Source organism: Neovison vison, chromosome 12, assembly GCF_020171115.1.
Source record: "Neovison vison isolate M4711 chromosome 12, ASM_NN_V1, whole genome shotgun sequence".
NCBI classification, from domain to species: Eukaryota; Metazoa; Chordata; class Mammalia; order Carnivora; family Mustelidae; genus Neogale; species Neogale vison.
Window position 1 is genome coordinate 82515111 of NC_058102.1, and position 24890 is coordinate 82540000.

Here is a 24890-nt window from a genome sequence, read left to right on the forward strand (position 1 = left end):
CTATGCTAAGTTTAGTTAACCATGTGTTATCATACAAAGCTATTACAGTATTATTGATTGTACTCCCTGTGCTGTACTTTTCATCCCATGACTTACTTATTTTAGAACTGGAAGTTTGTTCTTTTTAATCCCCTTCACCTATTTTGTTCATCCCCAACCACCTCCATCACTTTTATAATCTGTGTTTTTATATCTCACCACACACAGTTGGGTTTCATTTTGTTTATCTACTCTGCCAGTCTCTTTATGTTTAGATCATTCACACTTAAAATGATTATTGGTACAGTTGCATTAATATTTATCATATTTATAAATGTTTTCTATTCAGTTCACTTGTGTTTTGTATCTTTTCATGTTTTACTTTCTTTGGTTTTAGTTGAGTTATTTAGCATATCAGTTATACTACTTCTAAAAACTTCTTGTGGTTATTCTGGAGTTTGAAATAAATATTTACTCCTAATCTAGTTTGCTTTCAAACAGCAATATACTGTTTCATGTGTAGTACAGGTACCTTGTAATGAAGTATTCTTACTTCTTCCCTTGTGTCCTTATACCGTGCTGTCATTCATTTCACTTATCCAAAAGATTTAATCACCAAATACATTGTTGTTGTTACTCTGAACATTTATCAGTTCAGTTCAGTTAAAAATAAGAAAAGTAAAATATTTCATTCTACTTCCATTTTTCTCCTTCTCCTGTACCCTTCCTTTCTTTATAAGTTTCTGACCTCCACCATTTTTCTTCTCTATGAAGAATCTCTTTTAACATTTCTTATAAGGCAGATCTACTGTGCAAATATACCCTCAGTTTTTAATCTGAAAAAATATTTTTTCTTCACTTTTGAAACAATTTTGTGGACATAATTTTTTTTTCTTTTAACTTTAAAATCTTCATTCTACTCTTTTTGCTTACATGGTTTCTCAAGAGACCTCCAATGTAATCCAGTGTTGTGCTATCAGTAAGGTTTTTGTTTTTGTTCTTTTCCCTCCAGCTATTTTCAAGACTTTTTGTCTTTGGTTTTTAGCTATTTGAATATAATATATCTAAGTGGTTTTGTTTGTTTGTTTGTTTTACATTTATCCTATTTGGTATTCTCTGAGTTTCCTAGATCTGTGGTTTGGTGTGTGTCATTAATTTTGGAACATTCTCAGCCATTCTCAGTTCAAATATTTCTTCCACTTTATTTCTTTCCTCTTCTGGTATTTCCGTTACACATATGTCAGACCTTTTGTAATTGTTTCTAGTTCTTGAATATGTTTCCTTTTTTTTTTCTCTTTGTTCTTCAGTTTGGGAAGTTTCTACTCATACAAATTTAAGCTCGCTGATTCTTTTCTTGGCAACATCCAGTCTATTGATGGTCTCATCGAAAGGCATTTTTTTTTAAAGCTTTATTTTATTTTATTATTTATTTATTTATTTAAAGATTTTATTTGTCCTTTTGACAGGGAAAGACACAACGAGAGAGGGAACACAAGCAAGGGGAGTGAGAGAGGCAGAAGCAGGCTTCCACTGAGCAAGGAGCCCGATGCAGGGCTCGATCCCAGAACTTTGGGATCATGACTTGAGCCGAAGGCAGACACCCAACGACTGAGCCACCCAGGCGCCCCTAAGATTTTATTTTTTTTAATTTTTAAAAAATATTTTATTTATTTATCTGTCAGAGAGAGAGAGAGAACAGAAACAGGGAGAGCTGCAGACAGAGCAGGCAGAGGGAGAAGTAGGCTCCCTGCTGAAAAGGAGACTGAAATAGGACTTGATCCCAGGACTCTGGGTTCATGACCTGAGCTGAAGGCAGACACTTAACTGGCTGAGCCGCCCAGCTGTCCCTAAGATTTTATTGTTCAAGTAATCTCTGTACCCAACACAGGACTCAAACCTATGAGAATATAACAAGTCACATGTTTCACCCACTGAGCCAGCCATTCCTCAAAGACATTCTTTATTTCTGTTAAAGTATTTTTTTATTTCTAGAATTTTTTTTTAAAGATTTTATTTATTTATTTGACAGGCAGAGATCACAAGTAGGCAGAGAGGCAGGCAGAGAGAGAGGAGAAAGCAGGCTCCCCGCTGAGCAGGAAGCCCGACGTGAGGCTCGATCCCAGGACCCTGGGATCATGACCTGAGCCAAAGGCAGTGGCCTTGACCCACTGAGCCACCCAGGCGCCCCATATTTCTAGAATTTTTTTTTTAAGATTTTATTTATTCATTTGTCAGAGAGCAAAAGCAGAGGGGGCAGCAGGCAGAGGGAGAAGCAGGCTCCCGCTGAGCATGGAACGCAATGCGAGGCTCAATCCCAGGACCCCAGGATCATGACACGGGCTGAGACGCTTAACTGACTGAGCCACCCAGGCATCCCATTTCTTTTTGATTTTTATCATCTCCATTTCTCTGCTTACTTTACCCGTATCTTCTTTCATGTTGCCACTTTGTCCATTAGAGCCTTAGCATATTAATCATAATTGTGTTAAGTCTGCAGTGTGGTAATTCCAAAGTCTCTGCCATTATCTGTGTTTGGTTCTCATGCATGCTTTGTTTCTTCAGACTGGTTTGGATTTGTTGTTAGGTTTTAGTGTTTGGTTTCTGGTTGGTTTTTGGGTTTGTTTTTGTTTTTTGTTTTGTTTTTGCATTTAGCATGCTTTGTAACTTTTTCTGAAAGCCTGATAAGTTCTATCAGTTAATGAGAACTGAGGCAAAGAGACCTTCAGTGTTAAGTTTTTGCTTAGGAATTATGCAGCATTTAATGTTTGCTGTAGCTGTAGGTGTCAGAGGCTTCAGTTTCTTCTAGTGTCCTTTATGTCCCACTCCCCCGTTGTCTTTGTTTTGTTGGAAGCTCACTTTTTAAGATTTATTTATTTTATTTTAGCACATATGGGGTGAGGGGAGGAGGAAGGGAATCTCAAGCAGACTCCCCACTGAGCACAAAGCCCCATGCAGGGCTTGATCTCAAGACCCATAAGATCATGACCCCAGCCAAAACAAAGATGTTCAACCATCTGAGCCACACAGACACCCTGAAGCTCATTTTTAAATAGAGTCTGTATCTTACAACTCTCTTGGTTGTAATCCTCTGTTATCATATAGGAGCCTTGTTGATGTGGTGATAAGGTATTGCAGATGAGAAGCATTCTATCATCTCATGATTAAATCTAACTTTTTTTTAGTGGGCTGAATCTAAGGGCTGTGACTTTAAGAAGAGTCTTTTTTTTTTTTTATTTTTAGATTTTATTAATTTATTTGACAGAGAGCAAGAGACAGATCACAAGTAGGCAGAGAGGCAGGCAGAGAGAAAGAGAGAGAGAGGAGGAAGCAGGCTCCCCGCTGAGCAGAGAGCCCGAAGCGGGGCTGATCCCAGAACCCCGAGACCATAACCCGAGCCTAAGGCAGAGACCCAACCCACTGAGCCACCCAGGTGCCCCAAGAAGAGTTTCTTTTATTTTCTTTATTTTTCTCCCCTTATGTGAGACAGAGAATCTGGAGGGCTCAAGTTATCGAATTCTCCTTCCCCTAGTCCAGATAAGGCTTTAGTAATTTTCCTTGAGGGAAGGCCCTTGGTAAGGAGAAAAGAACACTCTGGGCATATTTAAAATTGACTGCCTTCACTCTCCCAATGCTAGAAAGCCCTAAGTTTTCCTCCAGCCTTTACCTTAGGACCCTGGTAAAATTCCTGGAAGTAAAACTCACAAAAGCATGGGCAGCAGCAAAGCCCCACCCCCAACCCCAACCCCAGTCAGAGTTTTTATCTTTCAAGATAACCCATACTAGACCTCCCATCAATTCATCGATCTCTGCTTAAGTATTCCTACCGGTTACTGACTCTGGAAGTTATTTGTGATTCTCTGTATTCGACTATCTCCAGTGTTTCAGGGAGGCAGTTTGCCTTGTGACCTCAGTTCTCTGCTGGATTTAAGAAGAATTGGTAATTTTCATTTGAACTTTTTTTTTGTTCTGAGGATGGCAGTGACAATTTCTAAGGTCATATGTCTGAGCAAAATCTTGGAAGATACTTGTCCTTACCTTTATTCTTGTTTTTATATCATCAGCATGATGTGGACTATTAGTTTATAACTGAAATATGAAATATGTAAATATATGTGATTATGTTTTGTGTTTGATCCTTGTTTAAGAAATGGGACCCAAAAAATGCTCTATAATAAAAAATATACCCATGAACTGCTCTTTTAATTCTGTGCATTTAAGAGGAAAGGATTCAGTGACTCTGGTAAGCCAAGAATTTACATTCATTGTTTTTAGTACTGTTTCTTGGCCACAGTGTTCTTTGAATAAGCAATGTAGGGGTAAAAGGGTCATTTGAGAGGGACCTCCAACTTATCTTTAATCATAGTGTCTCTGCCTTTTACTTTATGCATAAAGACTCTAAGTTCTATTTTGTTTGAAGAAATGGTTCTGCTGCTATGAAAGACAATTGAAAGCCACTTTTGTTTGTTTGTTTGTTTTTGGTTGTTTTTTTGAAGAATTTATTTATTTATTTGTCAGAGAAAGAGCCCAAGCAGGGGAAGCAGCAGGCAGAGCAGGCAGAGCAGGCAGAGGGAGAAGAAAGCTCCCCACTGAGCAGGGAGCCCAGTGCGGGACTCAATCTCAGGACCCTGGGATCATGACCTGAGCCGAAGGCAGACACCCAGCTGACCGAGCCACCCAGGTGTCCCTGAAAGCCACTTTCTAAGAATACATCATTTCTCATTGATATCTGGCTAATAACTATTATAGAAAAGACAAAAACTATTTTCCTTTGGGAAAAATGTAATCTACATCACGTTTATATTTAGAGTTGTATCATTAGAGAGTCAAACAGAATTTAGAAGAACTCAGTAAACGTTTCCAATGTGGAAGCTGTTCTCTGTAGAAACTAGGGATTTTATTTGCTCTAATAAATTTTATATTCCCTGGACCACCTAGGAATCTCCTCAAGTGATGCTGAGGTTCAAGCTACTGGGTTCCTACTGAACCTTTTGTAGTTGTAGTTCCTCCTAAAGATTCTAACATAAGGTTTCCTTACTCCTACTATAAAATCCTTAAAGATTCTTTTGCATCAGGATGAGATTTGAATAATCATTCGTCTCATGGGAAATAACAGAGAACAACAGGAAACATCAGCCTCACTATATGTGACCAATGAATGAAAACTAGAATTTGTATTCTCTGTAAAGGTGCTTTTACTTCTTACAGAAGTATCATCCAAAATCCGTGGTAAATCTTTAATTTCTTCTAGTTATTGAAATTTCAGAAATAATGTAGTCAGTTTAAGGAGTTAAATGAAAAAAATTAAAATATTTAACAAAAACTGATGGCAATTTTGGTTTAAGGTAAAGAAGGTAAAACATTTTGGCTTAAGGTAAAGAAGTTTCTAAAGATTAGTTGAGCATGATATATAATTATCTTGAAGGATTTGGAAATACTTGATATAGAGTAAGATATCCAGAGTAGAAATTTATAATTCATGATACATCAGTGAATGCTTAATTCTAGTTAAATTGCCAGTTTATGTTGAAATGAATTCAGTAATTAGATTACTTGACAGTTTGGAATTCATTTTATAGCATCTTCTGTCTAAATTTTGTGGCCATAAGACCAGAAGGTATCTTCAGAGGGTTGATGTTTTGCATCCTGGAGTTTTTATCATATTAGCACAATGTCTGGCACATAAAGGGCTTTTAATTAATATTTGTTGAGCAAGTTAAATTAAAGAAGTTTGGCTTGATTTTATAGTCAACAGTGCTTTGCTGACCTAGCCTGTTGTCATCTTATTTTTTCAACTGAAGGTAATAGCTCATCACCTGCTGTTCCTACATTTATAAAAGATTTTACGTGAAAACTATAGAATCAATGGATATTTTGTTAATATTATTATACTTAAAGTTTGAACTAATAAGCCTTAATAAATGTAAGATAAATTTTATGTAATACCTTTTGGTAGCATTAGCTTGAGGTATATTCCTTGGGCCTTAACTACTGATGCATAAAAATGTATTATTAGGAAAAGCTCTAATTCCTTCCACAGCTGATGGTAGAACTTTCTATTTTACTTCATTCTTCCAAACACTGGATACCAAAGAGTACTTAAAGATGGTACCCAGGGGCGCCTGGGTGGCTCAGTGGGTTAAAGCCTCTGTCTTCGGCTCAGGTCATGATCCCAGAGTCCTGGGATCGAGCCCCCCCCCCCCATCGGGCTCTGTGCTCGGCAGGGAGCCTGCTTCCTCCTCTGTCTCTCTGCCTGCCTCTCTGCCTACTTGTAATCTCTGCCTGTCAAATAAATAAATAAATTCTTAAAAACAAATAAATAAATAAAGATGGTACCCAAAACCAAAAGTATATATATATATGTATGTGTGTGTGTGTGTGTATATCTATATATAGATATATATACTTACCTTTTTTTTTACGCATTCCTACCTAGTTACTGTTATACATATATATACACATATATGCATAGTTATACATATATATATATACCATATATATGAAATTTGCCAAATAGTGTTGAAGGCCTTTTTAGAATTACTTAAACTATTGGGGAATAGAATTTACTAAGGTGAGAATCTAGCCTGCATTTTACTAATAGCCTTATTCCTTAGAAATTATTCACAGAATAAGAGAATTATGTACCAATGCTAACCTCTTAAACCTACTGTGCTTTCAGAATTTGCCAGTATTAAAAATAAGAAAAGATTTATAGCATCATAGATACTGGGTGTAAAAATATACTTCAGTTTTTATGTAGGTATAAACTTATGCATATTATCCAAGTAAACAATCATGTGTTATAGTAGAGTAGGAAAAAAGTTAGGTCTTTGGACATATCTGGTCTCAAATCCCAGCTATTGCCACATAGTTGTATGCTCTCAAAAGTTATTCCTTTGAAAGGTTGTTTTCCTTAGCAGTAAAGTGGGGATAATTATACCTTTAACAAAGAGCCATCATAGAAATCAGAGAAGATGTTGTTTGTGAATATACGAAATGCAGAGTAAGAAAGAAACAAAAGGAAGAAGTTCAGGTCAGAAGGTACTTTATGCTGTGAGTAGCTTTGTCAGGAAGAGTGTGAAGTGATATACAGCCATATCTTTCAAGGAGTCCATGTGAGTATCCAGCCTCAAATTCATTTGTACAGATCATTTGTATGCCTTATTTGTCTCATTAAAAACAGAGAAGTACACACATCATCATTCATTCATTTTTATTTTATCTCCAAGCTTATGTTTAATTAAGTATAACATATTTATTGAAATGCCTAAATTGTGCATATGTACTTCTACTTTCATATGTGATTAAAATTTTGGTGGAGGGTACAGATTTTGAAAGCATATTTATTTAAACAAGATTCCTGAGAATATATTTCCTACTTTGGTGTATAAAATGTATGACTACTTCACAGACCAGTAGGTTAGTAGGAGCTGGGGCTAGAGGATCAAATAGCAAAAACAGAAACCCTTTCCTCTATTAATTATTATTACTACTACTACTATTTATATTATAATATTATTAATTATTAGAAGGGAAGGAGATAGGGCCAAAGACATTTGGTTTTGACTATCTTCCATCCAAATTCCTTTCCTATGTTTGAGATAATTTCCCATAATTTTAGTCTAACTAGAATGCAGGACATATCTCTTTCTACAAAAACCCAAAAAAAGGGGAAAAAGCCAAATACTTGCTTACTCTCCCATTGCTTTCAGCAGTTAAACCAATCATTAGTTGCCCTTACCTGTGTCTTTGAATCTAGACCGATGATGGCAGACAGAGGGCTGGATCAGCGCAGTATGTAGTTTTGCGAGGGCACCAGTACTGGTTGGGGCTGTCCAGTTGGCACTTGTAATTTTTAGTCCCATGTTAAGGCAGTAAAATAATTTCTTTTAATAATGAACTTAGTTGTCTTTTTGTTTTGTTTTTATATTTTGGACTTCTACAATTGGATATGTGATAAAATCGGGTAAGCCTGCCAGCATCATTGTTGGCTTGGGCTTTTCCCCCCAGATTTTATCAGCTCGTTACTAAATCTCATTTGAATATAAAATAATGCATACCTTTGGTATCTCTTTGGCCAGACAATGTTATCTGTGTAAAGCAATTAGATGTCAAGGGTTGAGGTAAAAGTTAATTGTTCTAAATTAACAATATAGCTTTTTCAAAATCTATCTTGGCAGTGTAGGTTTTTCTGATGTATAATACTATCATTTAGTTAGTTGCCTTTATTAACATTTAAATGCACATCTTCTAAACTAGAATTTTCCTAATAAAAAACCTACATCCCATGTGTTTTAAGTCAAATTAAATGTTTTTGCAGCAGGAGGGCAAGTAAGAGGAACATGGAATCCTTTTCAGTCATTAAAGAAAAACAGCCTGCCATGAACCTCAGCAACTTAAGAAAACTTTAATTGAAAATCTCTGAACTAAAGTGCTATTTTCAACCCTTTTATTTATATTTTAAAAACAAAGGAAACAATCATAGCTTTATAGCCATAGATGTTTGTTTCTAAACTGTTCTTTTAAATGTGGTGAATTATTAAAATATCATATGTGTTATTCATATGTATAACCTGCATCGATTGCACACTTTTAAATAATAAAATCTTTAAGGTAGTAGGAAGAGTATGCTTTGTTTACTTCATTTATTTATATGTTTATGATGCATAAGAAATTGATTGATGGTAGGAAAAGTGATAGTAATAACCGTTGTATAATGGCTTTATTTTCAAGTGGAAAGTGTTGTCGCCTTAAGCAGCTGCTTAGAGTACTTAGAATCCACAAACTTGCATCTAGTAGCCTTATGCAATTATTTGTTCTTATCTCTTCCCCTATCCCATTCCCAAAAAAATCAGTAACATTCTACAAACTCATTATCTGTTTTGCACTGGAATTGCATTTAAGCTTTAAAAATCCAGATTTTCCATTTAATGTATTTGGAAGCTGTAACTCGTTACTACCCTTACGTGATCATTGCAACCAGCTCCATTCTTAATTATACTAGTAATTTTACTTTCACCGGTCAATGAATGGTTTGTATGACTTGAGTAGTTAGATAATTAGTAAACAGACTTAGGATAGAAGGGAAAGGTAGTAGATAAGAGGGAAATAATAGACTCTGTGAGGGGCAGGTGAAGTGGTGAACACTTGAAAATCCCTGTGATCTTAAAACCGTACATATATACAGCTTCATAAGTTTAGTAATTTGATTTAAAGAAGCACTAATTTTATTTCTTTTTTTGGTCACTAGTAAATTCATCAATTTTGTGTGTTGTAAATAAACTTAATTCATTTAATGTACTATGAAATATTTTAGAATCAGGTATCATTTTGACCAGTACTGGTAGTAGTACATTTGGGTTTTGGTGTGTGTACAAACAGCTTTACCTTTTGATTAATAATTTATAGTATTTTGGTAAGATACTAAAAACAAAATAAGAAGTGCCTCCTTGTGACAATTATTAGAGCTCCAGCCATATTTATTTCATATTAATGAAAAGCATTGTTTGTACTGAAAATTAAAAGATTCCAAAACTAAAAATATAATTTTAATTACACTAAACTCTTTTTTTTTTTTTTTTTTACATCCCCATGACTTACTTTATAACTAGAAGTTTGGATCTTTTCCCTTTACCTCTTTGTCCACTCGCCATCCCCCACCTGATAACCACCAGTCTCTTTATCTATGAGCTTGTGGGGGTTTTTTGGTTTTCTTTTTTTTAGATTCTACATATAAGTGAGATTATATGGTATTTGTCTTTCTCTGACTTACTTCACTTGGCATTATACCCTCTACATCCATCCATGATGTTGCAAATGGCAAGATTTTATTCTTTTTTATAGCTGAGTAATCCATTATATATGTATATACCACAACTTTTTTATCCATTCATCTATCAGTGGACACTGAGGTTGCTTCCATGCCCTAGCTTTTGTAAATAATGCTGCAGTTAATATAGGGATGTATATATCTTTTATAATTAGTGTTTTCATTTTCTTCAGATAAATACCCAGAAGTAGATTCATTGGATCATATGGTAGTTCTAGTTTTAATTTCTTGAGGAACCTCCATACTGTTCTCCACAGTGGCTGTACCAGTGTGCATTCCAAACAACAGTGCACAAATGTTCCCTTTTCTCTGCATCTTCACCAACACTTGTCACTTTCTTGTTTTGTTTTGTTTTGTTTTTCGATACTAGCCATTCTGACAGGTGTGAGATGATATCTTATTGTTTGGATTTCCATTCCCCTGATGATGAGTGGCATTGAGCATCTTTTCATGTATCTGTTGGCTATCTGTATGTCTTTTTTGGAAAAAGCATCTATTCAGATTCTCTGCTATTTTTTAATTGAGTTGCTTATTATTTGCTATTGAGTTGCACAAGTTCTATATGTATTTTGGATATTAATCCCACACTAGATACATGATTTTTAAATACTTTCTCCCATTCAGTAGGTTGCCTTTTCCTTTTGTTGATGGTTTCCTTTGTTGTGCAGAAGCTTTTAGTTTGATATAGTCCCACTTGTTTATTTTTGCTTTTGTTGCCTTTACTTTCAAATTAAATCCAAAAAAATCATTGCCAAGACTAATAGCAAAGAGCTTACCACCTGTATTTTCTCTTGAGAGTTTTATAGTTTCAGGTCATACACTCAAGTCTTTTATCCATTTTGAGTTAATTTTTGTGTATGGTATAAGATAGTTGTTCAGTTCATTCTTTTGCATGTATCCATTGAGTTTTCCCAAAACCATTTATTGAAGAGACTTCCTTTCCCCTTTCCCCAACATATATTTCTAGCTCCTCTGTTATAAATTAATCAATCATATATGTATGGATTTATTTCTGGGCTCTGTACTGTTTTACTGATCCGTGTGTCTCTTTATGCCAATACCATACTGTTTTAATTACTTTGGCTTTGTAATATAATTTGAAATCAGGCAGCATGATGCTTCCGGGTTTATTGTTCTTAAGATTCTTTGGCTATTCTGAATCTTTTGCGTTTCCATATAAACTTTAAGATTGTTCTTTTTCTGCAAAAAATGCCATTCTAATTTGGATAGGGATTGTATTGAATCTGTAGATTACTTTGGGTAGTTTGGACATTTTAACATTATTAATTTTTCCAAGCCCTGACAGCTTCACAATATACTTTTGGTATGTATTTGTATAAGAATATATTTGAATGGTATAATGATTCTTGACATTGTCTTTTATAATTCAGTATTCAATTACTCTTGATTAAAATTTATTTTAAAATTTCTATCATATATACTGCATACCAAGAACTAGTTTAAATACAGACATACTTTTATGATATCCATTAAAAAAATCAAGTCCTAAAAGAGCTATGCCATAAACTTTAAAGATACTGATTATGCAAATATTTGAGATGCTATTTAGTAATTGAAGCCTTTTACTGTCTGGATTCCAGTATTCTCTTTCATTGCCATATATTTTAATTAATAAGGGAAAATAGTATCTGACTTTCTTTAGGTTGTATCCTTGCCACGTACCTGCTCAGACATTTGTACGTTGATAAGCCCCCAGGTATGAGTAGAGTATGATGTTAGAGAAATGAGGGCTGTGGATTCTTCAACAGGACAAACAAAATATGAATTCAGCTAAAAAGCCAGACTTACCAGAATTTATAGCATTTAGAGTGTTCGATCTAATATTCTAGAGTTTTTATATGTAACATGAGGTCTTGTACATGCTTAAGCAGCTTCTAAAAGTATAAGAGAATATGGTATTTGTTTGTAAAATAGTTTTCTCTTGTGTTTTAAAATGACACATGATTTACTTTCAAGAGATTCTTAGCTGACTTTCATTGAAGGTAGGGAATTGAGAATGAAACATAATAGACTTAAATTACCAAAAGTCTTCAGTATAGTTGAATAATTTGACTTTGAAATATAAAGGGAATTTTTCAAAATAATTTCAAAATATTCCTTGAAATGAAATGAATGTGAGCTTTGCCTATAGTATTATGCCTAGTATTTCTGTATGTTGATCTGGGGCTTTTGTATTAAGAGAGCAAGTCTTTTTCTGACTTAAAGAATATATGCAAATGCCAGAAAATTTCTACTACTTTTGTTCTTTTTAGGTGGTTTCAGACACCCTCACAGGTTTTCTACCATGCAGCAACTGAACATGGAGGCAAAGATGTATATCCAGGGCAGTGTCTTTGGGAAGGTTGTGAGCCTTTTCAGCGACAGAGGTTTTCTTTTATTACCCACTTACAGGTACACTTTCTTCATACTATTTGGTCAGTAACTCACCTGGTTGCATTAAAGATCTTGATGCATATTCTTTTACCTCTTTCTCAAAAAGGATAAGCACTGTTCAAAAGATGCCCTGCTTGCAGGATTAAAACAAGATGAACCAGGACAAGTGGGAAGTCAAAAATCTTCTACCAAGTAAGAACCATGACTTTACTTCCCATTGCACATACAAAAAGAAAAGTCAAGAAACTAGGCAAAACATAGTACCAGTGAAAGACAGCTTAGCATATTGGGTGACCAAAGACCTAGGTTCTAGTTGGGCTCTACCATTAACCAGTTATGAGACCCTATTCCTACTGCCTAAATTCTCTGAGCACTTTTCATTCTGGCTAGACCGCATAGTCTATTAGGCCTTTGTAGCTATATTTTGATTCTAATCTGTATACAAGTCATTAGAAGTGATGACAGATGATATTTGAGAAATGCTTTGTAAATCGGAAATGTATATATGGTTCTTTGTCCATTGAGAGAGTAATTGAGTATGTATTTGATAATGGCGAAGAGATTTCTTCCTACAGCCAGTCCTCTGAGGACAGGCCAGGATTTCGTATGATGATTGTATACATATCACATTTACTATGTGGTTGTTCATTTACCTGTTATTTCATGAGCCCCATACTTATAAGGCTTGTAGTTCAAGCTCTAGCTGGGTATAGATTCCTATAAAAGCCTTATTGGATTTACCCAGTATTTATCTCCTACTCTGTCTAACTGAGACCTTTAGTTGTAGAGTCTGTAACATAAATAATATGTTTAACTCTCAAAATGTGAAGATATATTAATTTGTCCCCATTTATTGAGATATGGCTGTGTGCCAGAGATACAGAATTCTTGGCATTGTGCCAGAGATACAGAATTCTAGAACAGGATCTAGTCTTTAGATCTTCACAGAACTGAAATTCTGGAAGAAGAACTAGAAGTATGGGAACACAAGCTGTTCACACACTTCATTCATTCCATTATTATTCAGTGAACATCCACTGTGTGCTAGACACTAAAGTGTGGTATGAGGTAGATGTGACCAATGTAGATTTTGCCATTCAGTGTCTAGAGATCAAATGAGAAATATAAGTAATTCTTACTATCTAGTATAATCATTACTAAAATGAGGAGATGCTCAGGACACTGTAAGAGACCATGTAAACCAACCTAAGAGACCACGGAAGGCTGATAAAAAATGCATCCAAACTGTGACTAAAAGAGTGAGGAGTAATTAGCTGAGAGTCTCATAAGCCATAGTCATGAGTTTGGATTGTATCCTAAAGGCAGGGGAAAGTCATTTTTCTGCCAAGTATATTTTTCTATAATTTCCACGTACTTAATTTGTATGTATTATGTAGTATATAAGAATATGTTGGTATATATTTGGTTTTGCTTAAATTTGAAGGAAAAGATACTTGGGATGTCAGTTACAATCAGTCAGGAATCTTTGTCACTTATACCTGACATCCAATAACAGTTGTATCTATATATAGATATTATCTGTAGACGTATATCTAGATATGGATGTGAACTGGTGTACAATTTTAAGATTGCTTTACATTCAGAATTAGTTTACTTATACTTAAAAGTGCCAGAAATCACTCCACATTCCAAAACCTGAAGCACAGAGGGGCAAGTGGGAATTTCCGAAGTCACTCGGGTAGTCGGCGTGCCGGACTACATTTCCTCACGTGTGACTCACTGCTCTTCCTGCCATTGCCTCACGAGAATGCAACGGATATTGATTGTTTTCTCCTTAACCAAGGAAATCTGGCATAGTTTGAATCTTTTATATAAAATCTGTCTCTGCACTCCCTCCATTCTGTATCTTTCATAAAGGACAGTAGAAATACACTGAAAGGATTGATTGGTATTATCAAATAATGATGACAAATACAATGATGTAACAAAGTAATAGTTTGAAATACAGTGGTTAGCATAATTTCTTGTTACTGTCATGTTAGGTTATCTTTTTCTGGATAACCTATCCCTATATCAACACATTCTTTGTTAATACTATTTTACTCTCAGATACTGTTTAGCAAAAATAACTTGCAACTCAAATTGTAGACTATTTTCTTCTTTGTTAAAATCTTCGCATTACATTCAAGGATGTGAACTTCACAGCTTTGATACCCTGTTGTATTGATTTTGATTGCATGTTTACTGGCACAGTAACTTGAAAGATGAACTGCACCGGAACAGCTGTTGTTTGCTTTAAAATGGTTAGATTTGAAATAAGACTAGCAGCTTCACCTTGATACTAAGAGCCCCTTGCCTAGCCTGATACAAAGTAAACATTAATGCTGGGTCATGGGAGCTTTGATTTATCCTGTATCCAGTTTCAAAGTAACCACCCTAGGGGCTGGCAGGTTTGTCATCCTTGTCAGTCTGTCTGTAACATTGTGTTAACAGTCTTTCTCTCTCTCTCCTCAACTTAGGCAGCCTGCTGTAGGGGGCACAAGCTCAACTCCTAGAGCACAGAAGGCCATTGTGAATCATCCCAGTGCTGCCCTGATGGCTCTTAGGAGAGGATCAAGAAACCTTGTCTTTCGAGATTTTACAGTAAGCAAGCCTTGAAAGCCTTACCTGTAAAGGTGTGAGCACTGTATGATTTAGATCTTTATTCTTTTCTTTTCCTTTCTTTTTAAGGATGAAAAAGAGGGACCAATAACTAAACACATCCGACTAACAGCTGCCTTAATATTAAAAAATATTGGTAAATATTCAGAATGTGGTCGCAGGTGAGTAATCTGTTTTCCATAGCCTGAGTGAATTTAGATTATTTTACTTTTACATGCAAGTTAATAAGATTAGATATCTGTATTTTTATTTACTGTTTTTCTCAACAATTTTGTGAATATGTCCAAAAGCTTATGCCAAGGTCAGGCCATCGTGATCTCTTAAAAGCCAAAAAAGTCAAAGTTGAAACAGCTGAAAGGTGATCTTTTAATTTGTTTTATTAGGTTAATTTTCTTTCTGACCATAGCATTTAGAGCAAAAAGTAGATTTACTAAAGAGAAACCTTAGAAGTTTATCGGGGAGGGGGAATGAATTGGGAAATGAACATGTGTCATTTGAATTGTGTGGCGTTAGGATGGAATTTAATTTGGTGGTTGGCATTTTCCTGAAGCCATCAGAGTCACAGATATTGCTAAGATTCACTCTAATGCTCTGAAGTTTAAAACTGACTTTCTGGGCCTCCTGGGTGGCTCAGTTGGTTAAGTGTCCGATTCTTGATCTCAGCTCAGGTCTTGATCTCAGAGTTGGGAGTTCAAACCCCATGTTCGGCTCCCAAAAAAACAAACATACTTTTTAATGGACTTAAGCAAGAAAAACTCGGGATTTTATAGATCGGTAGAAAGTAGAAACAGTAACTCTAATCCTTGAGAGAACAAATGCAGGAAGTTCTGTTGATGCCTTTTGGACTTTATCTCCCTTGGAGATTGTCTCTAATTTTCTAGTATTCCTTCTACATCTTCAACTGACTCACCTTGGGCTCTTTTGTCAAGAAATTATCTTCTGAGAGTGGGCGGCTAGAAAGATGCAGAAGAGGTGGAAAAGCGTTTGGAGAGGGGGTGCAGGAAGCCTGTCTCTCCTGGGACTCCCTGACTCTGGGAACCCACACTGTTGACCTAGGGCTTGATTCTGTTTGCAAGAGAATAGCCCTCAGAGATCTGTCTATGAAGAATGATATTTGCTCCCACAACTTGTCTTGGGGCGCCTGAGTGGCTCAGTTGTTAAGCATCTGGCTTTGGCTCAGGTCATGGACCCAGGGTCCTGGGATCGGGCCCGAATCGGGCTCCCTGCCCAGCTGGAAGCCTGCCTCTCCCACTTCCCCTGCTTGTGTTCCTTCTCTCTCTGTGTCTCTGTCAAATAAAAAAATAAAAATAAAAATCTTAAAAAAAGGAAAAAGAAATTATCTTCTGAGACTAGTGACTTTCTCTCTGCATTTTTCTCCTCAGACATGTTAGTAGTCCCATCTCCCAGATGTATCCTGCATCTAACTTATTTCTCCTACCTACCCCCACTGGTACCTTGCCTTCTTAGTTCTTTTATGTTTCTTGCAGTAACTTTCCAGCTGAATTCTCCCACCATGAAAACAGTGGTACCAATTACAAAAGGAAAGGGAGGAAAAAAAAAAAACCAATAAATTTGAGTATATCAAACTTCTGTAAATTAAAGATGAATAAAACTTAAAACTAAAGTTTAAACAACAGTATTTGCAATGCAAAATTTGCAATGCAAAATTTACACCAGCTTCTTCCTTCCTCATTTATAACACGGTTTCTTACTGCCTTTCTCACTGTGCTTTCCTCTCCACCCTCCTTATGCTTCGTAGTGGACATTTCAGTTTTAGCCCAGAGAAGCCACATACAGATTCCTAATCAAGTTAGATCCTTTCAGGGCACCTGGGTGGCTCAGTGGGTTAAGCCTCTGCCTTCGGCTCAGGTCATGATCTCAGGGTCCTGGGATCGAGTCCTGCATCGGGCTCTCTGCTCAGCAGGGAGCCTGCTTCCCTCTCTCTCTCTGCCTGCCTCTCTGCCTACTTGTGATCTCTCTCCTTCTCTCTGTCAAAAAAATAAGTAAAATATAAAAAAAAAAAGACTCTTTCAGGTCACACTTTTGTACCTTTGGTTCCAACATTCATACTACTCTCCCTGCCTAGAATGCTGTTCTCCCTGTGATGCTGGCCTGGTGACTTTCTGGAAACCCTTTGTGATTCAGCTCAGATAGAAGCTTTTGTGTGCTGCCTCCTTTGCTGTGTTCCCTTCCCCATCGAGTTCATTCTTCTCTATTTTTGTGACCTGTCTGGTAACATTTTTTTTTTGGACATTCTCAATATTTTATTGTTTTTCTAAATTTAAATTCAAGTTAGTTAACATATCGTGTAGTATCATTTTCAGGAGTAGAATTTAGTGATTCATCACTTACATCTAACACCCAATGCTCATCCCAACAGATACCCTCCTTAATACCCATCCCCCATTTAGCCCATCCCTTACCTCCCTTCCAGCAATCCTCAGTTTGTTCTCTACAGTTAGGAGTCTCTTATGGTTTGCCTCCCTCTCTGTTTTTATCTTATTTTTCCTTCATTTCCACTATGTTCATCTGTTTTGTTTCTGAAATTCTACTTATGAGTGAAATCCTACGTTATTTGTTTCTCTGACTTAACTCACTTAGCATGATACACTCCAGCTCCATCCACGTCATTGCAAATGGCAAGATTTCTGAGTTAATATTCCATTGTGACCACATCTTCTTTATCCATTCATCAGTCGATGGACATTTGGGCTTCTTCCGTTATTTGGCTATTGTTGGTAGTGCTGCACGTGCCCCTTCGAATCAGCATTTTGTATCCCTTAGATAAATACCTAATAGTGTAATTGCTGGGTCATAGAGTAGCTCTATTTTTAACTTTTTGTAGAACTTCCACACTGTTTTCCATAGTGGCTGCACCAGTCTGCATTCCCACGAAAAGTGCAAAAGTGTTCCCCTTTCTCCGCATCCTCACCGAAACATCTGTTGTTTTCTGAGTTATTAATTGTAACCTTTCAGACATGTGTGAGGTAGTGTCTCATTGTGGTTTTCATTTGTATTTCTCTGATGCCGAGTGATGTTAGCATTTTTTCATGTGTCTGTTCGCCATGTGTATGTCTTCTTTGGAGAAGTGTCCATTTATGTCCTCTGCCCATTTCATAACTAGATTATTGATTTTAGGAGTGTTGATTTTGATGAGTTCTTTAAAGATTCTGGATACTAGACCTTTATCCAGTATGTCATTTGCAAATACCTTCTTCCATGCTGTTGGTTGCCTTTTAGTTTTGTTGATTGTTTCCTTCACTGTGCAGAAGCTATTTATCTTGATAAGGTCCCACCAGTATTTCATTTTTGCTTTGTTTCCCTGGCCTCTGGAGATGTGTCTAGTAAGAAGTTGCTCCAGCCACAGTCATAGAGTTTGCTGCCTGTTTTCTTCTAAGGGATTTTGATGGTTTCCTGTCTTATAGTTAGGTCTTTCATCCACTTTGAGTTTATTTTTGTGTGTGGTGTAAGAAAGTGGTGCAGTTTCTTTCATTCTTCTGCATGTGGCTGTCCAGTGTTCCCAACATCATTCGTTGAAGAGATATAACATTAATTTTATGTTTTGTAAATGGTTTTAGGGGTACCTGGATGGCTCAGTCAGTTAGTTGTCCAAATCTTGGTTTTGGCTCAGGTCATGATCTCATGGGTTGTGGGATCAAGCCCCACGTCAGGCTCTGCACTCAGCCGTGAGTCTGCTTGGGATTCTCTCCATCCGCCCCTCCTCTCACTCATACACAGGCTTGCTCACTTGCTCTCTTGCTCTGTTGAATAAGTAAATAATCTTTGAAGTGGTTTTTATATGGATTTTTTCTCCTGCTAACCTATGTGTAGACTTTCTCTGTGTAATCTTTGTAGCCTGAACACCTAGCACAGTACTTAATATGTAGTAGATAATCTCTACTTTCTCTTCATCCTTGAGATTCAACTCTGGGGTTACCTCTTCCTTACCTGACATCTTCCTTACTAGCCTGCCTCTGACCTAGGGTGCCAGAGGTACACTCTTTCACCTCACGTATTCCATATCGCCATGCTAGGTGGTGAGATCTTGGACAGCAGGGATTGAATGTTGATTTTCATTTTTATGTCCTCAGTGCCTTGCATATTGTTTGAAATGTACAGGAATTCAGTAAGTATTTGATTGATGGATAGGCGGAAGGAAAGAAGTGTCACAAATTCACTCTTTTCTAGGGTTCTGATCTGGAATTTGTGTAAATAATTGGAATTCTAAAAGTAATTTTATAACTTTTTTTTAGCACTTTTTCCTCACATTCAAACTGTAGCAGAGCCACTTTGGCTAGATATAATTATTGAGCCAGAAGTTTTTGTTTTACTGCTTTTGTTTTGTTATTGATTTTGTTATTTTATATTTAAACCTTCCAGATGTCTTCTGGCATCTTCAGTTATTATGATCTTAGGATAGCAGAATCGAAAGAATGAAAATAATCTATTAAATTCTTACCATTCATCCTCCCAGTGAAGGTTGAACTGTAGAACTTCATTCAGACATCTCCAGTGATGTGGAGTTTTGCTTAGTAAGAATACTGACAGAATCTGGCAAAACATATGTGTGAAGAAGAGAGTGTAGGAAATTAGGTGCAAAAGATAATTCCCTGTTGAGATTTCTCATCTGAGAGTAGAATAAAGAACAGGGTATGATTTTTTTTTTTTTTTTTTTTTAGATTGAAGCCAACTCTGTTAGCAATAAGAAAATTGCACATTGATCGGAAGATATGTGGAAATTTACCTTCATTTTTGTAGTATAGTGTACTGAACCAAATGAAATGTCAGCATATTTAAAATTTGGAATTCAGAATCTGATTCTTTGAATAATATAAAATGGTTAAATCCAGTTTATCTCCATTCTGATTAAGTCTGAGCTCTCAAGAATTACAATATATTTATCCTTTTGATTTATATACCTTTTATCAAAATAATACTTGGGTACTATTTAAAAATCAAATGGTACTTTTCTGTACATAATAATGGACAGTCTGAAAAATAAATTAAGAGAATAATTCCATTTACAGTATATCAACCTTGGGAATTCCTTCAATATTGAATCCCTTTTCTTTGAATCTGAACTATTTCCTTTACTTGATTTTTTTTCCTCCTCATACTAAAGCATATCCTCTAGTAATTTTTAAACCCCACATATCTGAAAATGTCTTTATTTTTACTCCTGATAGTTTGGCTAGATTTAGAATTCTAGACCAAAAGGTCTTCTTTTGTTTGTTTGTTTGAAGTCTGTGAGGGCATTGCTCTTAAGGTCTTCCAGCATGCAGCTTTGCTCTTAAGAAGTCTGTAACATCCTGGTTCCCTTTCCTGTATTTGTGATCTATTTCTCCCCTATTAGGATCTTTTTTTCTTACCTTACTTTCTGCTATCCTTAAGTTTTATGATGATGTGTCTTGGTGTAGGTGTTCTTTTATGATCATTCAAATGGGCATTTTATTTCAGTGGATCCTTTTTCAGTCAGAAGATTCAAGTCCTTCCATAATGGGAATTTTTCTTGAAAAAAAAATTTTTTGGGGACGCCTGGGTGGCGCAGTTGGTTAAACGACTGCCTCCGGCTCAGGGCGTGATCCTGGAGTCCCGGGATCGAGTCCCACATCAGGCTCCCAGCTCCACGGGGAGTCTGCTTCTCCCTCTGACCTTCTCCTCGCTCATGCTCTCTCTCACTGTCTCTCTCTCTCAAATAAATAAAATAAAATCTTAAAAAAAAAAAAAAATTTTTTTTTTAATTCTCTGTCAACCATTGTTTCTACTCCCCATTTCTCGAACTTCTGTTTTTTGGATGCTAGACCCTCATAGATTGATCCTCTAATTTTCTTTTCTCTCTTGGTTTTCATTTTGTCTGTTTAATATATTTCCTGGAAATTTCTTTGACTTTATCATCAAATCTGTTGAGCTTTTACTTAGGCTCTCCTTGCATTTCTAAGAGATCTTTCTGAGTGCCAGTTGTTGCCATTTTATTAAACCCTGTTCTTCTGCTCCCTGTAAGTATAGTTCTGTTTCCTCTAAATTCCTCAAATGAGCATTTGGAACTCATTTTCTATATTAAGAATGAAGTACCAGCAAGCCCGTTAGAAGCTTTGAGGGCATGATCTTCACTTGCCACTGGTGATGGCCATTTTGACCCTGAATGAACCAATTTATTAGAAGTCCTTCAAATGCCAGTCTCTGGAGAGACATTATTTCTCCAGGGAAAAATCTCTGATTTTCTTGCCTTTAGAGGTAGACAGTTTGGAGGAGGGTCAATCCCTTGCTATAGAAACAGAATGGGAGAGGGGACTAGGAGGACCTCACTGTGTTAAATATGTTACTTTCACCCAGTCCTGTTTTTTGTCTGATTGATCCCTCACCCCCAGCCTTCACTGAGTCTTTGTTTCATTGGTCCTATGCCTTGTCTTTCTGGTTTAGTGTTTTCTGAAAATTTTCTTTAACTCATTTTGGCACTATTTTGAGAGGGAATGGAGAAAAATCTGCATTTAAACTGCTAATTTGTGTCTTAAATTGTTTTCACTAATGCTTACAAATTATATTTCATTATCTATTAAGTGTATTAAAGTGACACAATGTTTATCCTTTATTAAACATATCAAAAAAAACCTTGAAATTTGAAATTGAAAGAATACGATTTTATATACCAAAACAGGCATATTTTGTTTATCTGGTGAGTGCTTATTTTTTAAAACCTCCAGAAGTAAAAGATATTAATTTATATCAAAAATGGAATTGTTATGGGGTGCCTGGATGGCCCCGTTGGTGGAGTATGCAACTCTTGCTCTCAGGGTTGTGGCTTTGAGCCCCATGTTGGGTGTAGAGATTACTAAAGAAAAAGTAAAATCTTAAAAAAAAAATTGTTACTTTAGAATCATCCTGATGATTTAAATTTAGTTTTTTAGTTTTACCCATATGACATGAAAATTTCCATTTGACAATTATCCATATGACATGAAAATAAAAGAATACATTTTATCATGTGGAAAAATTATTGTAATTGGTGAAATTTTTCCAACTGAAAGATTTTTTTCTTGTTAAAATGTTAATTAATTATAGAGGGAAAATAATATGATCCCACCTTATAATTTTTTTTAGTATTGAAGTATAATTTATGTAGTGTTAGTTTTAGATGTACAATGTAGTGACTGAACAGCTCTACTATACATTACTCAGTGCTCATCAATATAAGTGTACTTCTAATCCCTTTAACTATTTTACCCATCCCTAACCTAACCCACTTCCCTGCTGGCAACCACTAGTTTGTTCTCTGTATTTAAGAGTCTCTTTTTTGGTCTACTTAGCATTATATCCTCTGGGTCCATCCATATTCTTCAAGATGGCAAGATTTCATTCTTTTTGATGGCTGAGTAATATGCTAATATGTGTGGGCATATACATATGCTCACACTACATCTTTGTGATCCATTCATCTGTGGCTGGGCAGTGAGTTGCGTCCATATCTTGGCTATTAGAAATAAAGCTATAATAAACATAGGGGTGGGTGCATGTACCTTTGTTTTCTTTTCCCGAAGAAAATTCTAGAAATTTCATAGTTCATTTAAAAATTCGTTTAATAAATTTTTGAAGTAAATCATATTTAAAATATTAAAAAATAGAAGTGTAAATCCCAGTGAATTACCATAGAGTAAACCACCACATAACTAACCATTCAAGTTCAAAAATAGAGGAATACCAGTACCACAGAGCCCCTTTGATTCCCCACCTGTAATTTATCCCATTTTCCTCAATGGGACCACGACCCTGATGGTACACCACAGAATTTTGCCTGATTCAACTGTATATAAGTAGAATCATATGGTGTACATTCTTTTGTACTAGCTTTTTTATTCAGCATTGTTTGTGAGACTCATTGTGTTCCATGTAGCAATACATTATTCATGTTATTGCAATATAGAATTCTGTTCTAAGAATATACTCAAATTTGTTTTTTCCATTCTACTTTTGGTAGGCATAATGGTGGTTTTCAGTTTGGAGCTATTAAGAATAATGGTGCTATGAGCTTCATATACATGTTTTTGGCCATATCTGTATATGTTCTATTGAGCCTTTACAAAGGATTGGTGATTCATAGGATATTACAACTTGAGTGCATAATGCCAGACAATTCCAAAGAGGTTTTATGAATTTATACTCCCTCCAGCGATGTATGAGAGTCACAGTTGCTCCACGTATTTGCCAATGCTTGGTATTATAATTTTAAAATTTTTTAGTTTTAGCCATTTTGGGGAGTATATGTATAGTATGGAAACTACCTAAAAGCAAATATCAAAATAACCAAAAAACATGAAAGATGCTCAATTCCTTAGTCTTTAATCTCCTTTTTTAAAAAATATTAATTTATTATTTGAGAGAGGACATGAGTGGGAGGGACGGAAGGAGGGGGAGAGAGCCTCTGAAGCAGACTTCACATTGAGTGCCGGACTGGACGCTGGGCTCGATCTCATGACCCTGAGATCATGACCTGAGCCTGAAAAAAACAGGAGTGGATGCCTGACTGACTACGCCACCCAAGGGCCCCAATCTCCTTTTTTTTTTTTTTTTTTTTTAAACAGTTGTTTTACTTCTTCTTTTGCTTTCATATGGCAAAAATGGTACAATCCCCATGTGTTCAATTTTGGCTTTGAGTTTCTGTGTCTTTTCCCATAAATTGTTTCCCTACAATGTTCATTCAAAATTTTGAAGTCAAGCTGCTTCCTCTTTAGTTCCTTTTACCCAGGGTAATTTTAATGAAGGCACTCCAGTTCTTGGGTAATCTCATGCTGGTTGATTTTTTTTCTGACATTTAAAAATGTAAAAGTTTTCACTTATATGGTAAACTTGACATAATTTTGCAGTGAACACCTACACATACCATCATCTAGCTTTTACCATTGACATTTTACTACACTTTTCTTATCATATAACTATTTCATCTTTCCATTTCAGGCTGATTTTTACCACTTTTCTCCTCACCCTTCAGCATCACTCTGTTTTTTTGTGGGTTTGTTTTGTTTTGCTGGACAGTGCTCACTTTTATAATTTCTCTTTATATACATAGCCACGTCAATATTGCAATTTTAGGGGTAGAAAATTTCTTTTTTAAGCTAAATTAAAAAGAAATAGCTGTTTTTAGGGGTAATGTCTCCTTCAAGTGATAAGCTTCACTTAATGAAGGGAAAGAAACTTGAATCATCTCTAGAATATAATTTTTCATATAAAAATGTCTTAAAAACAACCATCTTAGGGGCACCTGGGTGGCTCAATCGATTAAGCATCTCTTGGTTTCCGGTCAGGTCATGATCTCATGGGTTGTGGGATTGAGGCCTGCATCAGGCTCCATGCTCAGGAGGGACTCTGCTTGAAGATCCTCTGCTTCTGTCCCTCCCACACACATGTGCTCCCAGTCTCTCTCTCTCTCTCTCTCTCTAATAAATCTTTAAAAAAAAAACAAAACCTTATTTCTCTCCAGCTGTTTTCTGACGTCTGAATTTTTATTTAATTTTGCCTTATTGTGGCACGGACACAACACGAGATCTTCCTCATAACAAATTATTAAGTGTGTCACATGTTACGGTTGACTGTAGGGACAGTGTAGCACACTGCATCTCTCAAGCTTCTTCATCTTGCTTAACTGAAACTTTATGACCATTGATCCTCATTTCCTTCTCCCCACCCCCAGCCCCTTGTAAACACAATTTCACTCTTTGAGTCTATAAATTTGACTACTCTAGAAACATGATCTGAATTTTCTAGAAACATGAATGAAGCTTGTTACAGAATTATGTCTGGCAGTCTTCCCATATTTAGAAATGTGCCACGGAGAAAAGTCAGATATTCAGATGGTCTTCCCTAATTCTGCTACTGCTGTTTAGCTAGAAAATCATTTCAGTTTGGGGTGCCTCAGGATGGCCTCAAATTACTCATCTATAAATTGAACAGGTTAAACCAGTCGCTTCCCAGATTCCTTCTCTTCCTGCAATACTGTACTAACTTTACTGGGTGTGGAAGTATGTATTGTTTCTTTAAACACTTTAGAGTTTTGGTTTTTCCATTTTTTTAGATTCCA

At 36.1% G+C, this 24890-nt stretch overlaps 1 protein-coding gene across 1 annotated transcript in view; it reads left to right on the forward strand.

Moving 5' to 3' along the window:
• The window catches only part of ARID2 (AT-rich interaction domain 2), a 163824-nt gene that overhangs the window by 135683 nt on the left and 3251 nt on the right, over positions 1–24890 (forward strand). Inside the window, exons 17-20 of the mRNA XM_044228747.1 lie at positions 12079–12217; positions 12306–12391; positions 14680–14803; positions 14891–14982. Coding sequence (XP_044084682.1) covers positions 12079–12217; positions 12306–12391; positions 14680–14803; positions 14891–14982 — 441 coding nt within the window. The remainder of the gene's footprint in view (positions 1–12078; positions 12218–12305; positions 12392–14679; positions 14804–14890; positions 14983–24890) is intronic.